At 43.9% G+C, this 24660-nt stretch overlaps 1 protein-coding gene across 7 annotated transcripts in view; it reads left to right on the forward strand.

The window, feature by feature from the left end:
* LOC144692513 (roquin-1-like) overlaps nucleotides 1-24660 on the forward strand; it is a 158978-nt gene that overhangs the window by 73240 nt on the left and 61078 nt on the right. For all 7 annotated transcript variants that reach the window (XM_078561472.1, XM_078561471.1, XM_078561473.1 and 4 more), the window contains 3 exons: nucleotides 12921-13041; nucleotides 17083-17322; nucleotides 18069-18244. In XM_078561472.1, the coding sequence (XP_078417598.1) occupies nucleotides 12921-13041; nucleotides 17083-17322; nucleotides 18069-18244 (537 nt within the window). The remainder of the gene's footprint in view (nucleotides 1-12920; nucleotides 13042-17082; nucleotides 17323-18068; nucleotides 18245-24660) is intronic.

Consider the following 24660-nt stretch of genomic DNA (forward strand, 5'->3'; position numbering starts at 1 on the left):
AAAAGCCAGTGAGGATAAGAGAATTCTTTTTCCATGGTGAATTGTTATTATCTGGAATGCTGTGCCTGAAAGGTCAATGGAAGTAGATTCAAAAGCAACTTTCAAAGGAACTTGGATAGAGAAGGAGTGGGACTAGCTGGATAGATCTTTCAGAGAGAGAGCACCCAATGCGATGGACCAACATAGGATAAGAAATAGGAGCAAGAGTCGACCATATGGCTCCTCAAATACAATTTTCTGCCTTAACTTTTTAACTAACCATTAACTAACTTTTAACTAACTATATTCCTTCGTTCTTTGAGGGACCAAAAATTTGTCTATCCAGGCCATCAATATACTCAACAATGGAGCATCCACAACACACTCGGGTAAATAATTCCAAAGATTCACAACTCTTTGAGCGAAGAAATTTCTCCTCATCTCAGTCCTAAATGATCGACCCCTTACCCTGAGATTGTGTCTCCATGTTCTAAATTCCCAGCCAGCGGAAACAGCCTTGGTGTCTACCCTATCAAGCCCCGTAGAATATAAGGCCAATTTACTCAGCCTCTCATCATAGGACAACCCTCTCAGAATCTAGTGAACCTTCGCTGTACACATTTCCAAGGCTTGTTTATCGTTCCTTATAGTGACCAAAACTGTACATGGTATTCCAGATGTGTTTCCACCAAAGCCCTGTGCAATTGTAGCAAGACTGCTTTATTCTTGTACTTCAAACTCCCTTGCAATGAAGGACAAAATGCCATTTGCCTTCCTAATTTTTTTTTGCAAAAATATGCCTTATTCATAAAATATCTGAAAGAACATTACAAAACATTTCACAATGGCCATCACAAAAGGTGCAAAATTATTCAGGTTTTCTAGATAGATCATGTTGCACTCTGTGGATAATTCAGTATAATTGTGATACACGTAATGTTCACTGCATACATTCAATGTGAGTCATACAGCCTGAGGGCGTTTATACAATCCCCAGACTCTCAGTGCACTATGGCTGAAAGTTCTTAGACAGCGACCTTTCCCCATTGTGCCTCTGTGGTGGTTGCCCCAAGCTCTAGTGCACCCCTCAGCGTGTAGTCCTGGACCTTGGAATGTGGCAGTCTGTAACACTCAGTTGAAGACAACTCTGCACTGGAAGACCAACAAGTTTCGAGCAATCCAAAGAGCGTCTTTCACCAATTTGATGATTCTCCAGCCACAGTTGATGTTTGTCTCGGTGCGTGTCCCTGGGAACAGCCCGTAGAGCACAGAGCCCTGCGTCACAGAACTGCTTGGGATGAACTTCGGCAAAAAACACTACATCTCTCTCCAGACCTTCTTTGCAAAGGCAAATTCCACAAGGAGGTGGACAACAGTCTCTTCCCCACCACAGCCACCTCAAGGGCAATGTGCAGACGGGGTGAGACTCCTTGCGTGTAGGAAGGATCTGACGGGGAGGGCCTTTCTCACCACCAGCCAAGCTATGTCTTGATGCTTGCTTGAAAGTTCTGGTGAGGAGGGATTCTGCCAAATGAGTCTGACAGTCTGCTCGGGGAACCATCCGACAGGATCCACCATCTCCTTTTCCCGCAGAGTCTCTAGGATGTTACGTGCCGACCACTGCCTGATGGACTTTTGGTCAAAGGTGTTTCTTGGCATATATTTTTCCATGAGGGACAGGTGGTACGGCAGTGTTCCGCGGCCGCGTGGCCAAACCCATCCTTCTCAACACTGGGGACAGGTAGAACCTCAGCACATAGTGACGTGGTGGTTGTATACTGAGGGTCTACGCACAGCTTGATGCAACCACACACAAAGGTGGCTATCAGGATGAGGGTGATGTTGGGCACATTTTTTTCCCCCCTTTATCCAGAGGTTTGTATCATGTCCCAGCAAACACAGACAATTTTCAACCTCCAGATAAAGCACAAGATGGCTTGGGTGATCGCAACAGTGCAGGAGTAAGGAATGGGCCAGACCTGCACTATGTACAGCAACATCAAGAGAGCCTCACACCTGATGATCAGGTCCTTACCTGCAATGACAAGGGAGCATCACTCCCACATGCCCAGTTTTTTTTTTCTCACCATGGCTACTTGCTCCTTCCAGTTTCTAACACATGCCCTGGTTCCTTCGAACCATATCCCCAGCATCCTCAGATAGCCTGACCTGATGGTGAAGGAGACAAAGAATTGGTCAGCCCAATTCCCAAAGAACATGGCCTCGCTCTTGCCACGATTTACCTTGGCACCCGAGGCCAGTTCAAACTAGCCGTAGATGTTGATCAGTCTGCGCACCGACAGCAAATCTGAGCAAAAGACAGTGACATCATCCATGTACAGGGAGGCTTTGACTGGAGTGCCTCCAATGCCTGGGACTGTCACTTCTCTTATGCCCAAATCCTTCTTGATGGACCTAACAAAGGGTATAATGCAACACGTGAACAGGACAGGGGAGAGAGGCAGCCCTGCCTGACTCCAGATTTAATTGGAAAGCATTTTGTAGATGAGAGTGATGATGCCTTTCCTCATGGATTCTGACATGCTGCCAACCACAAGTATATTCTCATACACTTCTAGCAGGTCTGAGCCCATTCAGTCCCACAGAGCCGAATACAACTCAGCTGGTAAGCTCTTCTCGAAGGACTTAAGGGTCTTAGTCAGTTCATCCAGAGTTTGTCCAGACTCTCCCACGTACTGTTGTCTAAGACCTCTGTGATAGAGGACAGGAAGGACTGAGAGGCCATGCTGTCTGTAGGCTTCACGTCATACAATCCGGCATAAAAGGATTTGCTGATCCTCAAAATGTCGGACTGCGATGACTTTACTGAGCTGTCTTCTTCCTACAGGCTGCTGATCCCAGAGTGCTCTCTGTGTACCTTTTGGAAGAAGAAATGCGAGCACGTCTCATCCTGCTCCACGGAGCGGACTCTGGACCGGAAGATGATTGTGGAGGCCCCCGTGGCAAAGAGTGAGGCTTGCTGGCTCTTCACCTCTTGGAGGTCCTCTTTGATATCGATCCCATTGACCCTAATTGATTGCTATACCTGCGTGCTGACTTTGTGTTCCTTGTAGGAGTACATGCATGTACTTTTCTCAATTTAGAAGTTTCACTTTTTTTTTAAAAGTCCTATTTTCTATTCCTATGACCAAAGTGAATAAACTCACATTTCCACACATTATACTCCATCCAGCTTCTTGCCTACTCACTTAACCTACCTATATCTCTCTGCAGCCTCTCTGTGTCTTCCTTACATTCCCACCTAGCATTTTGTATCCAGGTTTGCTGATTATACTACTCTTGGTCTCTTTGTCTAAGTCATTGACATAGATTGGAAAAAACTGAGGCCCTAGCACTAATCCTTGTTTCACTCCACTAGTTACAGTCTGCCAACTTGAAAATGTCTCATTTATCCCTAATTTCTGCTTCCTATCCATTAACTAATCCTGCATCCATGGGTATTATCCCCAACTCCATGAACCCTTATCTTGCATATTAACCTTTCATGTACCTTATCAAATGCCTTTTGGGAATTCAAGTTTCCAACATCTATTGGCTCCCCTTTATCTACTACTAATTACATCCTCAAAGCACTTCAGTACATTTGCTAAACGGGATTTCCCTTCTGTAAAACCATGTTGGCTCTGTCTGATCATACTATGTTTTTCTAAGTGCATTGTTAAGACTTCCTTAATAATAAATACCAGAATTATTCCGATGACTAATGTCAGGCTTACCAGCCTGTAGTTCCCTGTTCTCTCTCCCCTTCCTTTGAATAGTGGTGTTACATTTGCAAGTTTCCAATTCATTGGGACCATTCTATATCTAGGAAATTTTGGTAAATCATAGCAGTGCATCTGCCATCTCTGCAATACCTCTTTTAGGCCATTAGGTCCTAGGGATTTGTCAGCTTTTAGTCTCTTAAGGTAATTCATATCAGCAGAGAAACTTAAGTGCACTTTTATTACCCTCTATTTCTGGTATGCAATTCGTATCTTCTACTATGAAGACAAACACAAAATATTTGTTCAACATGTCTGCCATTTCCTCATTCCCCATAATAATTTCTCCTGTCTATGCCTCTAAGGGACCAACATTTATTTTAGCTACTCTCTTTTTATATACTGGAAAAAGATCTTACCATCTTTTTTATATTTCTGGCTAGATTACTCATTCTGTTTTTTTCCTTTTTATCAACTTTCTGGTCACCCTTTGCTGGTTTCTAAAACCCACCCAATCCTCAGGCTTACTACTCCTCTTTGCAATATTATGAGCCTCTTCTTTGAATCTAATGCTATCCTTAACTTCCCTAGTAAGCCACAAATAGATCTTTTTCGCTGAGTTATTGGTTTTGAATGCAACCTGTGACCCCCTTCTGTTTTGCATGGTTCTATAATTCTCCAATTCTAATTTTGTTGCATAGCCTTGTCCATACCTCTGACTCTTGTGGGACTGGGGCCCAGCAGGAAATGGCATTTGCAGTTATGTTCAGCCATTTCTGGGTGCCACACTTTAGGAAGGATATGTAAGGGTGCAGAAAGAAAATCAAAAAAATGGTTCCAGAACTGAGGAACTTCTGTTACGTAGATAGATTGAAGAGGTTGGAGCTGATTTCTTTGGAGAAGAGAAGGCAAGGCTGAGAGGAGATTTAATAGAGGTACTCAAAATTATGTCTGGACAGAATAGATAGGGAGAAATTGTTCCCACTAGTGGAAGGATTGAGAACCAGAGGGCACAAATTTAAGGTAATTGGCAAAAGAAGCAATGGAGACATGAGCAACCTTTTCACGCCGCAAGTGTAACGCAAGTGCAAGGTTAGGAATGCACTGCCTGAGAGTGTAGTGGAGTAATCAAAGTATTCAAGAGGGAATTGGATTGTTATCAGAAAAGGAAGAATATGCAGTGTTACAGGGAGAAGGCCGGGGAATGGCACTAAGTGAATTGCTCCTTTGGAGAACCAGCGCAGGCACAATGGGCCAAATGGCTTCCTTCTGTGCTGTAACCATTCTATGATTCTACTGGCCTTCCAGAGCTTCACCCCTGAGTTGCCATGAGTTTAGCTGGTAAATGTCAGAACGGGATGAAGCCAGTCCTGATCCTGTCCTCCTGCGCACACATGCACACACATGTACATCATTGAGCATCTGCTACTCTAACCGATTGATCTTCCCTTTGCTGGCCAAAGGGCTCTCTAGCCAGTTGTCAGCCCCACCCAACTAGCACTCTGCTGTGATCAGTTATCGGTGCAGACTGGGACACTGGCTGGTTTGCCATGGCCCATTTCCACACGATGCATAGCAGTAACTCTCTTATCAACTCTTGTCTAAGAGTAAGAGCCAGGTCAAAAGCTTTAAAGAAACTTGCATTTTTATATTGTGTATTTCACAATCTTGGGTATATGACAAACTGCTTTACAGTCAATGAAATACTTTTGAAGTAGCCAATTTGCACACAGCAAGCTCCCATAAACTACAGTGTGATGATGATGAGATAATCCGTTTTAGTGATGTTGATTGAGGGATAAATATTGGCCAATAAACCGATGAGAAGTCCCCTGCGCTTCTTTTGAAATTGTACCTGTAGTGATTGTAGATAAAATCTTTCCTACTGCCTTTAGAGGTCACATGATTGTACTGACAAATGAGCCCTGAGCTTGATGTTCATACATGTTTGATCCGTGGACCTGGATCAAACATGTACGAACATAGGAAAATACAAACAATGAGCAGGAGTAGGCCATTCAGCCCCTCGAGCCTGCTCCACCATTTAACAAGATCATGGCTGATCTGATAGCAACCTGAAATCTGCATCCCAGCTCCCCCGATAATCTATTAACCCCTTGTTTACCAAGAATCTATGCACTACTGCCTTAAAAATATTCAAAGATTCTGCTTCTACCACCTTTTCAGGAAGAGAGCTGCAAAGACTCTAGACCCCTCTGAGAGAAAAAATTTTGCCTCATCTGTGTTTTAAATGAGTGACCCCTTATTTTTAAATAGTGATCCCTAGTTCTAGATTTCTCTATGAGAGGAAACATCCTCTCCACATCCACCCTGTCAGGACCCCTCAGGATCTTATATGTTCAATCAAGTTGCCTCTTACTCTTTTAAACTCCAGCGGATACAAGCCTAGTCTGTCCAACCTTTCCTCACAAGGCAACCCACCCATTCCAGGTATTGGCCTGGTAAACCTTCTCTGAACTGCTTCTAATGCATTTATATCCTTCCTCAAATAAGGTGACCAATACTGCACGCGGTACTCCAGATGTGGTCTCATCAGTGCCCTGTACGACTGAAGCACTTTCCTACCTATTGTTGTGTTATCAGCAAATTTGGCAACCATCCCTTCAATTCCTTCATCCAAGCCATTTATATAAATTGTAAGCAGTTGAGGTCCCAGCACTGTGGCACACCAGTCATTACATCTTGCCAACCTGGAAAATACCCATTTATGCCTACTCTCTGCTTCCTGTTAGGCAGCCAATCTTCTATCCATGCCAATATGTTACCCCCTACACCATGAGCTTTTATTTTCCGCAATAACCTTTGACGTGGCACTTTATCAAATGCCTTCGGGAAATCAAAATACAGTACATCCACCGGTTCCCTTTTATCCACAGGACATGTTGCTTCCTCAAAAACTCCAATAAATTGGTTAAACATGATTTGCCTTGCACAAAACCTTCTAAAAGAAGCCTGTAAAAGAGCTCTGTGATAAATTTATCTGTTTCAAGTAAGAAATCTGTCCGGTACATCGAGTTCATTATAAATGGTGATGAAGATAAATAGCTCTGACACTGCACCTCACATTGTGAATGTGAGTACATCAATCCTTAAAGGAAGAAAGAAAAGTTTAATCACCATGCCACTTTTCGGTGGAATCGACCCTTATGACTTGTCGATGGAAGACTGGAGCCAGTACATAGAGCGCCTAGGTTTTTATTTTGTGGCAAGTGAAATAACAGTGGAGGAGAAGCAGAAAGCAATTCTTTTAATTGTCTGTGGTAGCAAGACATAAAACCTCATCCGTAGCCTGACGGCCCCGAATGCGCCCAATTCTAAATCTTTTAACAAGCTGGTAGACCTCATGAAGACACATTTTCAGCCGAAGCCATCGGTAGTTATGCAGAGGTTTAAGTTCAACTCCAGAGTAAGGTGGGTGAGTCCATCACAACTTATATCACAAAGTTGACTGAGCACTGCAACTTCGGAGATACATTCAATGACATGTTGCGAGACCGGTTGGTTTGTAGAGTTCACAACAACGCCATTCCGCGCCATTTACTTGCAGAAGTTAACAATGATTTGAAGCGCGCCATGGAAATAGCACTAGCAATGGAGAGTGCTGAGAGGGACTTGCGGGCTTTACAGAGAGTGCAACATGGCACCGTTCTTCAGTTGAGGCGGGAACTTACTCATCATGAAATACGCTATTGTACTTCCTTAGCAACTTAGGAATTCCTCCTGTTCTCACATGGAATATTTCTGACCTGCTAAGCTTAATTTTTTGTAACCAATTGTGCCCCAGAAGACTAGGTCCTTCACCTGTCACAACGATCAATGGAAACTGGACTGTCTGTTGCCTATAGTACGCAGGTACTGTAGCAATACCTGTATTGACTGTCCAGTGTATGTCTTCAGCTGAGCCATGGTTTGCTGCAAAGTCAGTGACTGGGTACACTACGCCAGACATAGCATGAAAACCAGAGAGACAGCCATGAGGCGGCAGGCAGTCTCTACAGCTCAAAAAATAAAAGGCATAGTGGAAGCATGTCACCAGTGATTCAGAAATTACTCTGATACCGAGGTGGGGATAACCATGTACCGGAAACCTGCGGATTTAAAGAGGCAGAATGCTACTACTGCCACAAAAAAGTGCATGTAATAAAGCAATGCAGGATGAAATTGAGACAGCCAATCAGACAGCAGACCAAGATGATTGAAGTGCGCAATAGAGCAGAACCAGAAGCTGCTGATACAGATATCTATTCCCTATACAATGTCAAAGCAGTAAAAACTGAACCAGTCAACGTCACCCTGCAAGTGAATGGGAAACCTCTCATCATAGAGGTAGACACAAAGCCATCAACCATAGTGGTGAGAGAACACATGTTTAAATAGCCAAATGAAGGTATCCAGTCACTGACTTTGCAGCAAACCATGGCTCAGCTGAAGACATACACTGGACAATCAATACAGGTATTGCTACAGTATCTGTGTACTGTAGGCAACAGACAGTCCAGTTTCCAGTGATCATCGTGACAGGTGAAGGACCTAGTCTTCTGGGGCACAATTGGTTACAAGAAATTAAGCTTAGCTGGTCAGAAATATTCTAAGTGAGAACAGGAGGAATTCCTAAATTGTTAAGGAAGTACAATCGCGTATTTCGTAATGAATTGGGAAAGATAAAAGGCTTACAAACAAAAATATATGTAGATTCGAAGGCAACACCCTGGCTCATTAAGGCCACACCTATGCCTTATGCCCTGAGGGAGAAGGTGAATGCAGAATTGTGCCACTTAGAGAAGCTGGGCATAATCCAGCTAGCCCAATTTTCGGAATGGGCAGCGCCCACAGTCCCTGTGGCAACACCAGATCAATCTATTCCCATCTGTGGAGACTACAGATTAACTGTGAACAAGGCTGTTAAACTAGACAAATATCCTATCCTGAGGATTGAAGATTTGGACACTAAGCTAGTTGGAGGAAAATCCTACACCTAACTGGACATGAGCCATGCATACCAACAGCTAGAGGTGGACAGCACATCTAGAGGGTATGTAACCATCAACACGCACAAGAGCCTGTACCAATATACACGCCTACTCTTTGGTGTATCATCTGCCAGTGCAATCTTCCAAAGGTTCATGGGAAAACCTATTGCAAGGACTTCATCGAGTTGTAGTGTACCTAGATCACAGGATCAACGGAAGCCGAACATTTGGCCAACCTAGAGGAGGCTTTAACAAGATTTTTGGAAGCTAGTGTATGATTGAAGTGTACATTCCAAGTGACAGAAGTCACTTACTTGGGTCACCAAATAGATGCGCTGAAGGGTTGCATCCAGTAGAGGAGAAAGTCAGGGCAACCAAAGAAGGGTCCTCTCTTACCAGTGTCATTGAACTCAAGTCTTTTTTGGGCATGATAAATTATTATGGTGGCTTCTTGCCAAACTTGTCAATAGTGTTAGCACCTTTACACTTATTATTGAAAAAGAACCATTGTTGGTCATGGAATGCGCAGCAAAAGAAGCCATCGTAAAGGTCAAGAAGTTATTACACTCATCCTGTCTACTCAGACATTATGACCTTTCAAAAGAATTGATATTAACCTGTGGTGCATCTCCATACAGGGTGGGAGCTGTGTTGTCACACAGGATGGAAGATGGTTCCGAAAGGCCAAAAGGCTATGTCTCCAAAACCCCCTCTGCAGCTGAGAAGGGTTATTCACAACTTGAAAAGGAAGGTTTATCAGTCATATTTGGAGTGAGGAAATTCCACTCGTATCTGCATGGTTGACATTTCATCACCATAGCCGGATCATAAGCTGCCAAGGGGTTTATGAGTGAAAATAAAGGCACTCTGCCGATAGCCTCAGCCAGAATTCAACATTGGGCTTTGATATTATCAGCGTATGAGTACACCTTTATGCACCGCCCTAGTGTGCATATTGCAAATGCAGATCCACTCAGTCGTCTTCTGTTACCAGATAGCATTGTACATGCTCCAGTGCCACAAGAAGTTGTACTTATGTTGAATTTCTTGGACTCCTCACTGGTCTGTGCAAAGCAATTAAGGAATTGGACGAACCGAGATCCAATTTTGCCAAAAACCCAAGACCAGGTATTGCAAGGATGGTCAAATTCACCAGTATCTGAAGAAATCAAACCGTTCTATGCCTGTAAAACTGAGTTAAGTTGTCAGGATGGAATCTTGTTGTGAGGGTCAAGAGTCGTCATCCCTTCACAAGGAAGAGAACCACTCTTGACAGAGCTTCACCGTGCGCGTTCAGGCATTTCGTAGATGAAGGTGCTTGCGCGAAGCCATCTCTGGTGATCAGGTATAGACAGTGACATAGAATGGTAAAGCACTGTCTCCAGTGTCAGCAACAACACAAGTTGCCTGTCTCAGTTCCACTGCATCCGTGGTAGTGGCCTGGTTGACCCTGAGTTAGACTACATGTAGACGATGTAGGTCCATTTTTTTAGCTACCATGTTTTTATTGATGATCGATGCGCATTCTAAGTAGATGGATGTGTATGAGGTTAGATCACTGACATCGTATGCAACTGTTGTAAAGCCGCACAATGTTTTAGTGTACATGGGCTACCGGAAGCCATAGTTTCGGATAACGGTACTGCCTTCACTAGTACGGAATTTCAGAGATTCGTGAGTTTAAATGGAATTAGACATATTAAAATAGCACCATACCATCCCTCATCAAAGGTGTTAGCGGAAAGAGCTGTGCAAACTTTCAAATCAGGAATGAAGAAGTTACCCAAAGGTACTTTAGAAACTCAAATTTCACATTTTCATCTCAATTATTGTACGACTCCTCAAGCAACTACGGGTTGAACACCGTCTGAATTACTGATGAGACGCTGCCTTCGTACAAGGTTATGTCTGGTGTTTGCAAACTTAGAGGGGAAGGTAGAGAAGAACCAAGAGTTGTCAGAAATTGAATCATGATATTCATAGCAAAGCTCGAAACTTTACTGTGAGAGCTACAATTTTCATGCAGAATTTTGGAATTGGTCCTAGTTGAGCTCCTGGTATAATTGTCTCTGAAACTGGACCCTTGTCATTCCAAGTGGAAGTGGAAGACCGGATTGTTCAAAAGCATGTGGATCATGTAAGGAGTAGAGAGACATTCCAACAACCAGCTATTCCACCTGGAATTGATGTCGAACCTTTAATCCCTGAAGTGCCAGATCGACCTAGAATAGACATACCTGATGTCTCTGTTGAATTACCTAATCCTGAACTACAAGTCTAAGGATGTCCCTGATGTTGCAGTTCCTGATTATGTCAATCCAGTGGGAGAATCTCAGGTTGTAGAGCTACATCGCTCTAACAGAATTAGAAAACCACCTCAGAGACTTAATCCATAATTGCATGACCTGTGTATATGTATGTTGTGGATTAAGATATTCTTTGTAAATAATGTAACGAATCCCCGGGACTAGTGCCTTGTAATATCAAGCCCCACTATTTCCCGAGCCGTGACAAATGTGAAAAGTTTAACCAAACCACCAGATTGCCCCAATTCTACCTAACTGTTTAATTCAGGTTAACAGAATACAGACGCCAGGTTTGTAAACTTAATAAGTAAATAACTGTTTATTAAACAAACTGTCATTAACCAGTGGCAAAAAAAAAATGTGGACTTCTAATTTCTAACTCTATAACAAACTCTACCCCTTCTTAAATCCCTATTCACACACATACAAGACACATAAGACACACACAAAAAACCATGGATTTTTAGGGTGGGATAAAACAGTTCAATAGCATCAATTCCGGAGTACAGGATTTGATGGGTTGATTTTGATCGATGTCTTCCAAATTCCTTTCAGTTCTTGTTGATGACATGAGGTGGTCTTCCAGCACTTTCAGTATTTAGTTCACTAGTTTTGAGCACTTGCCTTTCAATGTCTCTAACAGTGATTTTCCCCTTTTGCCTCTTGACAGGGGTTTTCAGAGAGCGAGCAGGTTATAGAGATGAGAAGAAAAGGCCAGCTAGTATTGTTGTGGAATTACTGGAATCTTCCACACATAGGAGAAAGAGGTTTTATATCTCATTCCTTTCAGGCTAGGAGCTACTCTGTTGCACTGCTTCTCACTTGAAACCTGGTCAGGAGCCAATTAAAATGTTGTTGCCAGGAAGCTCCCTGGGTTCAGGACCCTTATCCGGCACTATCCTGTATTTCATGGCGCACTCTGTTCCAGGACTGCAACATTGTATATGTCTCTCATCCTGTTTCAGTGGACGTGTCTTTCAACCTGCAGCCATTGTAATTGTAATCCACAGTCCAATGGAAAATAAAAAGATATGTTCCTTACAATGAGAAATGTAAAAAATTTAAAGGGAGAGGAAACGTAGTGATTGTAGGTAAAACCTTTCCTACTGCCTTTAGGGGGTCACGTGATTGTTCTGACAAATGAACCCTAAGTGTGGCTAATCTTAGGGACGGGGCTTTCTAGTTGTGGATCTGGTTGAAGCATGTGGCTTCTACAAGAGCTCTGTAATAAAGTTATCTGTTTTAAATAAAAAACCTGTCCGGTACGTCAAGTTTATTACTGTACTGTGGATCTTTTATATCTGCCTCACCTGACAGCATCTCCAACAATGCAGCATTCCCTCATTATGGCCTGGATTATTTGTCCAAATCTGTTAGAGGGATTTGATTCCATGGCCATGGCTGACAGTGTCAAAACAGGGACAAACTCGAACTGAAGTCGTATCTTCCCATTGCACTCTATCACTTTACTCAAAGAGGCTGAAGCTTGTCTCTGGGGAAAACTTATGTTGAAGGACCAAGGACACATCTGCTGGGTACTTATTGCTCAGTCCTGTGTTTGGGTACTCTGAGTTTTGTTGATATAACCTGTAGCATTACAATATTATTTCCTACAGTGCAACAACAACTACACTTCAGAAGCGCTTCAATGACTGTTAAGAGTTTTTGGATGTCCTGAAGTCATGAAAGGTACAGGGTGTTACATTATAAAACTGATTGTCCAATCAAATGGAGGCCTCAGCCATTAAGATTAATCCCAGTTAAAGTATTACATTAAAATATGTTCCCCTCATGTGAACAGTGTTAAAGTTCATCAATGTATTGTGTTACATTAATCTATTATGAAATATTATTAGAGTATATTGTTTCATTGTTAATTATATATAGTTAACAGCTTTTCCCTTTGCTCTGGTTACGTACAGATTCCGGAGCCGCAGTCTGTCACCCTGTGTACTGGAGCAGAAAATACCAAACACTACGAGGAGGCAAAGAAATGTGTGGAAGAACTGGCACTGTACCTCAAACCACTCAGCAGCACCAGAGGTACCTGCAGTCCACTTGGGGCATTCCCACTGTATGCTAACATATGAAGTAGGAGTAGGCCATTCAACCCCTCGAGCCTGCTCTGTCTTTCAATAAGATCACGGCTGATCTAATTGTGGCCTCAACTCCACTTTCCTTTCAACCCCCAAACTCTTTGACCCCTTGTCAATCAAGAACCTATCTAATCCAACCTTAAAAATATACAATGACTCTGCCTCCACTGCTCTCTGAGGAAGACAGTTCCACAGACTCGTGACCCTCTGAGAGAAAAAGATTTCTCTTCATCTCCGTCTTAAGTTGGAGACTGTCCTCTAGCTCTAGCCTCTCCCACAAGGGGAAATGTCCTTTCAGCATCCACCCTGTCAAGTCCCATCAGGATCTTATATGTTTCAATAAGATTGCCTCTCATTCTTCTAAACTCCAATGGTTATAGGCCCAACCTTTGCAATCTTTCCTCATAGGATAAACCCCCTCATTCCAGGAATCAGTCAAGTGAACCTTGCATGAACTGCTTCTAATGAAATTTTGTCCTTTCCTAAATAAGGAGACCAAAACAGTACAAGGTGCTTTAGATGTGATCTCACTAATGCCCTGTACAACTGTAGTAAAATATCCGAGAGCGATTTATTTATTGGCAGCTTTTTTGGGAATGTGCTACTCATTGGAATCCAATCAAATGCTTCAGGTGCTTTATATATAGAGTAACAGATAACCAGAGTGAATTACAGACTAGAATCTAATCACGGAGCTCTGATTGTTATTTTATTTATAAACTGATACCCGGGAGCGAGTTACAGACTGGAATCTAATCGAGGGGTTCGGGGTTTATATATAGAATAATAGATACCCAGGAGTGAGTTACAGACTGGAATCTAATCGAGGGGTTTGGGTGGTTTATATATAAAATAACATACCCGGGAATGAGTTACAGACTGGAATCTACTCAAGGGGTTTGGGTGGTTTATATATAAAATATCAGATACCCAGGAGTGAGGTCCAGATGAGAATCTAATCGAGGGGTTTGGGTGGTTTGTATATAGAATAATAGATACCCAGGATAATAAAAGCAAAATGGTGTGGATGTTGAAGATCTGAAATAAAAACAGAAAATGCTGTAAAAACTAAGCAAGTCTGGCAGCATCTGTGCAGAGAGAAACAGAGTTAACATTGCGAGCACAATGTGACTCTTGTTCAGAACTGATACCCAGGAGTGAGTTACAGACTGGAACCTAATCGAGGGGTGTGGGTGGTTTATATATAGAACAACAGATAGCCGGGAGTGAGTTACAGACTGGAATCTAATCGAGGGGTGTGGGTGGTTTATATATAGAATAACAGATACCCGGGAATGAGTTACAGACTGGAATCTAATCGAGGGGTTTGGGTGGTACAGATACCCAGGAGTGAGTTATTGACTGGAATCTAATTGAGGTGTTCAGGAGATTTTATATATAGAATTACAGATACCCTGGAGTGAGTTACAGACTAGAATCTAATTGAGAGGTTGGGTGGAGTCCCACGCCCAGTGATGTTGGTAGAACAATATTTGTATCAGGCATTGTTCTGTTGTGACTGCCTGCATTATAAGGAAACAAGCTGCAGGCGGTACTGGGGAGTCTGTGCACAGTGTACTTGTGACTGGTGAAATAGAATAATAATGACCTATCCTGTCGTCTGAAATTCTGTGTGTAAGTCACACCCTTTTATAGAAGCTTCTGGGGTGTGGGAAAGTTATTACCTGTGTAGTTTGGACGTTTTCCTTAGCACTTTTTCCAATTACATTTTCAATGTACAGACCGAGTGTCAAAGGTACTAAGGTTTGTGTCTTCGTTCTCTGCCTCGGGTATTACTTTACCAAGATCTAACAATTAACTCTGTATCACTGTCCATTACTTATTGGAGGACATTAAAGACTAGGTAAACTATTAAAGACATCAAGGGATATGGGGATTGTATGGAAAAAACATTGAGGTAGAAGATCAGCCATGATCTAGTTGAATGGCAGAGCAGGCTCGAGGGGCCGAGTGGCCTACTCCTGCTCCTATTTCCTATCTACCATGCTCCCTTTCCATTTCAGAACATTTAAAATTCTAGACTGCTGGACACCTGCGCATTGACTAACCTACTCCTTCAGACTAATTTGCAGATAAAATTGTTTACACATCTGCGCAATAATCAAACTTACATTCGCTAGCAATTGGGTATTGAAAACAAAAACAACGTCTTGAGCAGGAAAATTCTTAGTGGAAAACCTATTGGGGACAATAATCAATAAAGAAGAGAATTAATATAAAGGCTTATGTAAAGGCCAGTTGAAAGTATTAATTGAGAAATGGCAGAAATGTATTTGCCTTGGCTTTACTCCGTCATCCAGTAGCCTCTGTATGCATACCAGTGCATCGTGATCTGGGCGCCCAGTTCACAGGTCGTAATTCAGAATGACACCCTTCCCCTGCTCCCCCCACCCCGGCGTCAACCCTGTCCCCCAGTGTGACCTTTGCCACTGCTGCCCTCTCTGTGGTTCTGATAGGAGGTTCCCAATCATCTGAATTGCATTAGGTATCCAGCCCCTGTATCCCCGCCCTGAAGTCTCCTTACTTGTATCCGAGAAGCACGTGAGAAATACTCCAGTCAGTGTTTGTTTAGAGCAGGGCCCCATTTTTTAAAAATCCCTGTGCCATCCCTGACTCCCCTTCATGGTGCCCCACCCCCCTCCCCCTTTGCTTCAACCCACACCACAGAATAATGCCAGTGCGGAACAGGAAGCTACAGCCATTTACTATCCCAAAATGGCATTCCATGCAGCAGGTTGGTCAGGGGCAATGCCTGGGGCTGGCCATCCAATTTTCAAGCAAGCGGGTGGCTCAGTGGTGTTAGCAGCATCTCTCATGGCAGATTCCCCAAGATCATTTCTTGTAGAATTCAGACTGCTTCTGAAAGTATAGAAGAAATGGACAACCTCAAGAAAGTCCACTGGTTTTCAGGATTGCCTGTTTGTAGATCATTTTGATGAGCAGACTGCTGTCACATATGATGATGAGCTCTGGGGCAGTATCTCCTCCTGTTGATGTTAAAATCCTCCTTGGCCTTGGTGGTTGCAGAGATAGGAAGAGCCAAGACCCTGAATCCCTCTAATTTCACCTTTTGTCCATCTCCTGCTTCCTTCACTCCACCATTGGTGGCAATGCCCACAGCTGCTAGACTCTAAATTCTGGGTTTCCCACACTCTACCTTCCTCTCCTTTAAATGCTCTTTAAAATCTCCCTGTTTGAAAGAGCTTTCAGTCACTGCTCCAAACATCTTTCTTTGCTTGGTGTCAACTCTTATCTGATTACACTCTTGTGAAGTGCCCTGGAATATTTTACAATGTTAAAGGCACTGTAGAGATGCAAGTTCAGAATGACCCACAGTCTGACTGGCTCTTACCACCCAGTGGCCCAGGAAATGACAGAGGCTGTTACTGAGGTGAATTAACAAAGGGAGCAGAGTGGACAACAGGCAAAACACAGCCTGAAACAATGAAGGTCAGTTTAGAGCAGAAATTCCAGCAGCCAAACTGAAAAGGGAAGTCTCGCAATAACACAGATGGCTGGTGGCATTTTTAATTTGAACATAGAGTTAACTTTTAAAATCATGTCATAGGGGGACAGAAATTCCTATTTCTGCCAGAATGTCCTTTGCAAAATGACTAGCTGTGGGGACTCTCTCGGTGGGGCCTTGCTACACGATGTGTGATTCCCTTTTCTCGGGTGTCTCTGTGAGGTTGTAAGTCTCGCACTGTGATATAGAAATCTGAGTTCTTGGACAGTGCAGAATTGCAGGATTGCCGGACATTGCCCTGTCGAAGATGGCTGACTCCCTTTGCCTGCTTCGGTTTGATGTCCATATTCTTGACACAGTACGCGATGAATGTTGGTGCACTATATGTAGACAGAGGCCCAGCCTGATGCCAGTTGGAAAGCTGCCTAAATCTGTCCCTGTGCAGTTACATTGTCTCCCTGTCCATTGCCCTGTGCTAAGCTGTGTTGTGTTCTATTGCAGGTGTGGTGCTCAGCAGTGCTGCGCAGAGTGTGCTGAGCAGGCCCATGCAGAGGAAACTGGTTACACTGGTTCACTGTCAGCTGGTGGAAGAAGAAGGCCGAATCCGGGCGATGAGAGCTGCCCGCTCGCTAGGGGAGCGCACTGTTACTGAACTCATCCTTCAGCATCAGAACCCACAACAACTGTCATCCAATCTCTGGGCAGCTGTCAGAGCCAGAGGCTGCCAGTTTCTTGGACCAGGTACAGTACTGAATGGCGGTTGACTTTTAATACTCCCTGTGTATGTTACCACTTCAGGATATTAGACACTTTCTTCAAACAAATGGTTTGTTTCTATGATTTTTGGATCAGCCTTGTGCAGTCCCAGAGCAAGGGTTAGAAACAGAGCAAAGCCCTCTCTGAATGTCCCATCAAACACTGCCAGGGCAAGGGTTAGAAACAGAGCAAAGCTCCCTTTACACCGACCTAATCAAACACTCTCGGGGCAGGAACAGCACGGGTTAGATACAGAGTAAAGTTCCCTTTACACCATCCCATCAAACACTCCCAGGGTAGGTACAGCATGGGGTTAGATACAGAGTAAAGTTCCCTTTACACTGTCCCAACTATATCCCTTTACCCAAGATCCAAAGAGTATCAGTGTTAGAAGCACTATTTGAAAGGACCATTTTCTACTTCGTCTGTGCAATTTAACAGTGTTTCCTCTGTTTTAAATCTTACTCTGTGGATCCTAGAATTCTCACATAAGAATTGGCAGAGTCAAATAAACTATTATTAAGAGTTGTAAATATAAACTAAATAATTAGTTTGAGATTGGAGGAAATGTAGTGTGGGCAGGTTTGGACGAATGAGAGGTTGGGGAGGGATTGGAGGTAATATAGGACAGTAACTATATGCTAAAGACAGGATTAGAAGTGGTGAGAGACTGGTAGGGTGGAGAGTGATTGATTTTTGCAACCTTGGATTAATGGCCTCTCTGCTCCCAGCTATGCAGGAAGAAGCCCTCAAACTTGTCCTACTTGCACTAGAAGATGGCTCCGCACTCTCCAGAAAAGTCTTGGTGCTGTTTGTAGTCCAGAGACTGGAACCCCGATTTCCTCAAGCCTCAAAGACCAGCATTGGACACGTGGTGCAGCTGCTATACAGAGCCTCCTGCTTCAAAGTAGGTCTTTGGCCCCAGTTGAAATGTGCAGACTAAAGGTCACTAATTTAGTTTAAGGGCATCCGCCATGCCAAATAATAAATTGATCTGTATTGTTGACTCAAACATGCATAAAGGGCAGAATTTCAAAAGCCTGCTGATGATACAGAGCTCATTAATGTTGCATTTCACATGTAAGCTGACGGCACCCAGCCCTACCTCACCATCATTCCCTTCAACCTCTCCAATGCCTTTGATTTGTCATGCTGTATGTCTGCTATCCAGTATTGTTAGAACAGAAATTTCCTGCAACTAAACATTGTCTTTGGTCCCTGCCACAAACTCCATTCCCAAGCTACTGACTCCATTCACCTCCCTGACCACTGCCTGAAGCTGATGCAGACCACTGGCAACATTGGTGTCCTAAGTTCCTCAAGATGAGCTTCAGACCCCATATCCACTCCATCAAGATCACCAACTTTCACCTCCATAATACCCCACCTCTCTGACCCTGTCTCAGCCCATCTGCTGCTGAAGCAGTCATCAATTTAGTGGTCTATAGAATTGACTATTCCAATGCTTTCCCGGTGACCTTCCCATCTACCGCCCTCCATAAACTTGTACTCATCCAAACTCTGCTATCTGTATCCTAACTCACACCAAATCCCACTTATCCATCACTCCTGCTGCTCACTGACCTACGTTGGCTCCCACTCCAGCAACACCTGGATTTTTAAAATTCTCATCCTTGTTTCAGATCTCTGCGTGGCCTCACCCCTGACCTTTTCTGTAACTTCTTCAAACTCTACAAACCTCTGAGATCTTTGCGCTCTTCCAATCTTGGCCTCATGCACATCCTCAGTTTTTATCACTCCAGCATTGGTGGCCATGCCTTCAACTGATAAGGGCCTAAGCCCTGGAATTCCCTCCCTAAACCTCCTCACCTCTCTTGTCTATCTTCCTTTAAGACACTCCTTGAAATATACCTCTTTGACCAAGCATTTGGTCACTTGTTCCAATATTTCCTTTTGTAGCCCGATATCAAAATTTGACAGCTAATGCTCCTGTGGAATGTCTTGGGATGCTTTACCATGTTTACAGTGCTATATAAATGCAAATTACTGTAGTAAACAATGAGAAGGATCGTAGTACCCTATAAGAAGACATGAACAGACTGGTGAAATAAGCAAATACATCACAGAATCACACAGTGCAGAAGAGGCCCTTCGGCCCATCGAGTCTGCACCGACACGTGAGAAACACCTGACCTACCTACCTAATCCCATTTACCAGCACTTGCCCCATAGCCTTGAATGTTGTGACGTGCCAAGTGCTCATCCAGGTACTTTGTAAAGGATGTGAGGCAACCCACCTCCACCACCCTCCCAGGCAGCGCATTCCAGACTGTCACCACCCTCTGGGTAAAAAAGTTTTTCCTCACACCCCCCTAAACCTCCTGTCCCTCACCTTGAACTTGTGTCCCCTCGTGACTGACCCTTCAACAAAGGGGAACAGCTGTTCCTTATCCACCCTGTCCATGCCCCTCATAATCTTGTACACCTCGATCAGGTCGCCCCTCAGTCTTCTCTGCTCCAACGAAAACAGCCCAAGTCTATCCAGCCTCTCTTCATAACTTAAATGTTTCATCCCAGGCAACACCCTGGTGAATCTCCTCTGCACCTCCTCCAGTGAAAGCACATCCTTCCTATAATGTGGCGACCAGAACTGCACACAGCTGTAGCTTCACCAAGGTTCTATACAACTCCAACATGACCTCCCTACTTTTGTAATCTATGCCTCGATTGATAAAGGCAAGCGTCCCATATGCCTTTTTCACCACCCCACTAACCTGCCCCTCTGCCTTCAGAGATCTATGGACACACACGCCAAGGTACCTTTGTTCCTCAGAACTTCCTAGTGCCATGCCGTTCATTGAATACTTCCTTGTCAAATTACCCCTTTCAAAGTGTTTCACCTCACACCTTTCAGGGTTAAATTCCATCTGCCACTTATCTGCCCATTTGACCATCCCGTCTATATCTCCCTGTAGCCCAAGACACTCAACCTCACTCTTAACCAACAGGCCAATCTTTGTGTCACCTGCAAACTTACTAATCCTACCCCCCACATAGTCATCCTTGTTGTTTATATAAATGCTGAATAATAGGGGACCCAGCACAGATCCCTGTGGTAGGCTACTGAACACAGGCTTCCAGTCACTAAAGCAGCCTTCTGTCATCACCCTCTGTCTCCTACAACTACGTCAATTTTGAATCCACCTTATTAAATTGCCCTGTATTCCATGTGCATTTGTCTTCTTTATAAGTCTCCCATGTGGGACCTTGTCAAAGGCTTTGCTGATAAAAATTAATGTAGAGAAATGTGAAGTGTTGCATTTTGAAAGGAAGAATGATGTTGGGCAATGTAAACAAAATGGTAGTTTTAAAGGGGTTGCAGGAGCATAGGACCTGGCGATACCCGCACACAAACCTTTGACAGGGCAAGTTAATAAGGTTGTTTAAAAATGTCTGGGATCCTTAGCTTTATAAATAGAGCCATATAGTAAAAAATCAGGAACATTCTGCTAAACCTTTCAAAATCACTGGTAAGGTCTCAGCTGGAGTATTATGTTTAATTCTGGACACCAATGAAGGATGTCAGGTTGTTGCAGAGGATATTTACCAGAATGCTACCATTGCTGAGGGACTTCAGTTATGTGACGAATCTGAAGAATTGCTCCTATTATGGACCGGAGGGGGATTAATCTAAACAGTGCTGATTTCTCCCCTCACTACCAGTCCGTAAACAGAAAGATGCTTTTGTTTTTTGATTTCCCCCTTTATAAGTGGTGGCGTAGTTTCTCCAACCCTTCAGTTTGGAGTGATCCAATCTTCTGTTAATAATTCCACAGCAAACCTGAGATACGGTAAAATAAGAGGGTTGGTTTATTCTACACACACAAAACGCGGGAGGGGGTTTTGCAATGTCCATCCCTTTACGCACTCATACAATAAAAGAGGGATCAGGGAAATAAAGGGGTACAGGGCAAGACCACAATAAAAATAAGAGTTATGGTTCTATGTGAGTCCAGAATCAAAAGTCCATTGACGTATTCCTTCAGAGGTTAGCAGGCTGAAACTGTTGCAGGATGATCCGACTTTTCAGAAGCGAGAACTTCCACAATGGGACGAGGCACGTCGAGACGAATTAGCCTTGAAGGCATAGATACAGAAGTTCCAGTGCTCCAGTAGTTCACAGTGTAGATGAGGGCCAGGGACTTCACCTGGACAGAGCTTTTTCTGCTGCTATCTGTTAGATGATAAAATGGTAGACAGTGGTAGGCTACTTGCCTGCAGTCCTGCTCCTCTTCTGAGGTCAAACAAGGACTGAAGATAAAATTCAAAAGCTGTATAATTAAAGGAATTCAAGCAGCTCAAGCCTCGGTCATGTGACAGGGTGGTTTCAGGTCGAGCTATTCAGCCAATGAGGTGCCTGGTTGAAACCCATTGTGCTTTGGAGCAGGTAAAAGTGGGGCCGTTAGCGTAACATTGAAGATTAGGAGCCACAATAGCTCCACCTTTGTCCATAGCTGACTGGTGCAGATTTATCGTCTATGAATCCTTTGTGTTGGTTTGGCTGGAACGATTATACAATGCAAGTTACATTCCAGGATGATAAGGTAGCCTTTGTCCATTGGATCAGCTTAGAATCTAACCAGCATGTGATCAGCTGCAACCACCTTTATCCACCCAGCAACTGTCCATTTTGAAAAACAGAAAAAAATAATTTTATAAAGTAGCCAGATTGATGTAGAGAAAGATATTTCCTTTCCGGTTTCCTGGCCGGGACATGGCTCCTGCCTTGGAGAAAATAAAATGAATTGCATTTCATTTCATTTCTTTTTGGTCTTAGGGAAGGAAAAATAGGAAGTGGAGAAGTGTACAGGCATCCATCATTTACGTTGGCACATCAGACACACAGTTAGCAGGGGAAATCACAGAATATTAACGGCACAGAAGGAAGTCATTCAATCCATCATGTCTGCACCAGCTCTCCAAATGAGCATTATGACCTAGTGCCATTGCCCTGCCTTTTCCCCATCCCCCTGCACATTGTTTCTATTCAAATAATCATCTAATGCCCTTCTGAATGCCTCAATTGAACCTGCCTCTGCCACATTTCCAGGCAGTGCATTCCAAACCCGAACCACTCGCTGTGTGAAAAAGCTGTTTCTCACGTCACATTTGCTTCTTTTGCAAATCACTTTAAATCTGTGCCCTCTGGTTCTTGATCCTTTTACAAGAGGGAACAGCTTCTCCCTATCTACTCTATCCAGCCCCCTCATGATTTTGAACATCTCTATCAAATCTCCTCTTAGCCGCCTTCTCTCCAAGGTGAATAGTCCCAACCTCTCCAATCTATCCAATAGCTGAAGTTTCTCATCCCTAGAACCATCCTTGTAAACCAGTCTTCTTTCAGGCTCTTCGGCTATGTGGAGCATCTCCCTCACTATTTTTTTCCCTGCTCCAGGTCGCTATTTAGAACAAAGAAAAGTACAGCACAGGAACGGGCCCTTCGGCCCTCCAAGCCTGCGCCGATCATATTGCCCGTCAACTAAAACATTTTGCACTTCCAGGGTCCGTATCCCTCTATTCCCATCCTATTCATGTATTTGTCAAGCTGCCTCTTAAACACCACTATCGTACCTGCTTCCACCACCTCCTCTGGCAGCGAATTCCAGACCCTCACTACCCTCTGCGTAAAAAACTTGCCCTGCACATCTCCTCTATAGTTTTCTCCTCTCACCTTGAATTTATGTCCCCTAGTAATTGACTCTTCCACCCTGGGAAAAAGCTTCTGACTATCTACTCTGTCCATGCCACTCATAATTTTGTAAACTTGTATCAAGTCGCCCCTCAATCTCTGTCACTCTAGTGAGAACAATCCGAGTTTCTCCAACCTCTCCTCATAGCTAATAACCTCCAGATCAGGCAGCATCCTGGTAAACCTCCTCTGCACCCTCTCCAACGCCTCCATATCCTTCTGGTAATGTGGTGACCAGAATTGCACGCAATATTCCAAGTGTGGCCTAACCAAGGTTCTATACAGCTGCAGCATGACTTCCCAATTTTTATACTCAATACCCCTGCCAATGAAGGCAAGCATGCCATATGCCTTCCTGACTACCTTATCCAGCTGCATTGCCACTTTCAGTGACTTGTGGACCTGTACACCCAGATCCCTCTGCCCGTCGATGCACTTAAGGGTTCTGCCATTTACTGTATAATTCCTGCCTGTATTAGACCTTCCAAAATGCATTACCTCGCATTTGTCCGGATTAAACTCCATCTGCCATTTCTCTGCCCAAGACTCCAACCGTACTATATCCCGTTGTATCCTTTGACAATCCTCTTCACTATCTGCAACTCCTCCAACCTTGGTGTCGTCTGAAACTTACTGATTAGCCCAGTTACATTTTCCTCCAAATCATTTACGTATACCACAAACAGCAAAGGTCCCAGCACTGATCCCTGCGGAACTCCACTAGTCACAGCTCTCCATTCAGAAAACCACCCTTCCACTGCTACCCTCTGTCTTCTATGACCAAGCCAATTCTGTATCCATCCTGCCAGCTCACCTCTAATCCCGTGCGACTTTACCTTCTGTACCAGTCTGCCATGAGGGACCTTGTCAAAGGCCTTACTGAAATCCATGTATATAACATCCACTGCCCTTCCATCGTCGATCATCTTTGTCACTTCGTCGAAAAACTCGATCAAGTTAGTGAGACACGACCTCCCCTTCACAAAACCATGCTGCCTCTCACTAATACGCTCATTTGCTTCCAAATGGTAGTAAATCCTGTCACGAAGAATCTTCTCCAATAATTTCTCTAACACTGACGTAAGGCTCAGCGGCCTGTAATTTCCTGGATTATCCCTGCTACCCTTCTTAAACAATGGAACAACATTGGCCATTCTCCAGTCCTCTGGGACCTCACCCGTAGCCAGTGAGGATACAAAGATTTCTGTCAAGGCCCCAGCAATCTCCTCCCATGCCTCCCTCAGTGCTCTGGGGTAGATCCCATCTGGCCCTGGGGACTTATCCACCTTAATATTCTTCAAGACGCCTACCACATCCTCTTTTTTGATCTCAACATGATCCAGGCTATCTACACACTCTTCCCTAGACAAATTGACCGCTAAGTCCTCTTTGTTGAATACTGATGAGGAGTATTCATTCAGTATCTCTCCCATTTCTTCTGGCTCCACACACAGATTCCCACCTCTGTCCCTGAGTGGGCCCACCTCTGTCCCTGAGTGGGCCCACCCTTTCCCTGGCTACCCTCTTGCCCTTTACATATGTATAAAAGGCCTTGGGATTTTCCTTTATCCTGGTTGCCAGTGACTTTTCATGACCTCTTTTAGCCCTCCTGA

Source organism: Cetorhinus maximus, chromosome 17 (genome assembly GCF_964194155.1).
Source record: "Cetorhinus maximus chromosome 17, sCetMax3.hap1.1, whole genome shotgun sequence".
NCBI classification, from domain to species: Eukaryota; Metazoa; Chordata; class Chondrichthyes; order Lamniformes; family Cetorhinidae; genus Cetorhinus; species Cetorhinus maximus.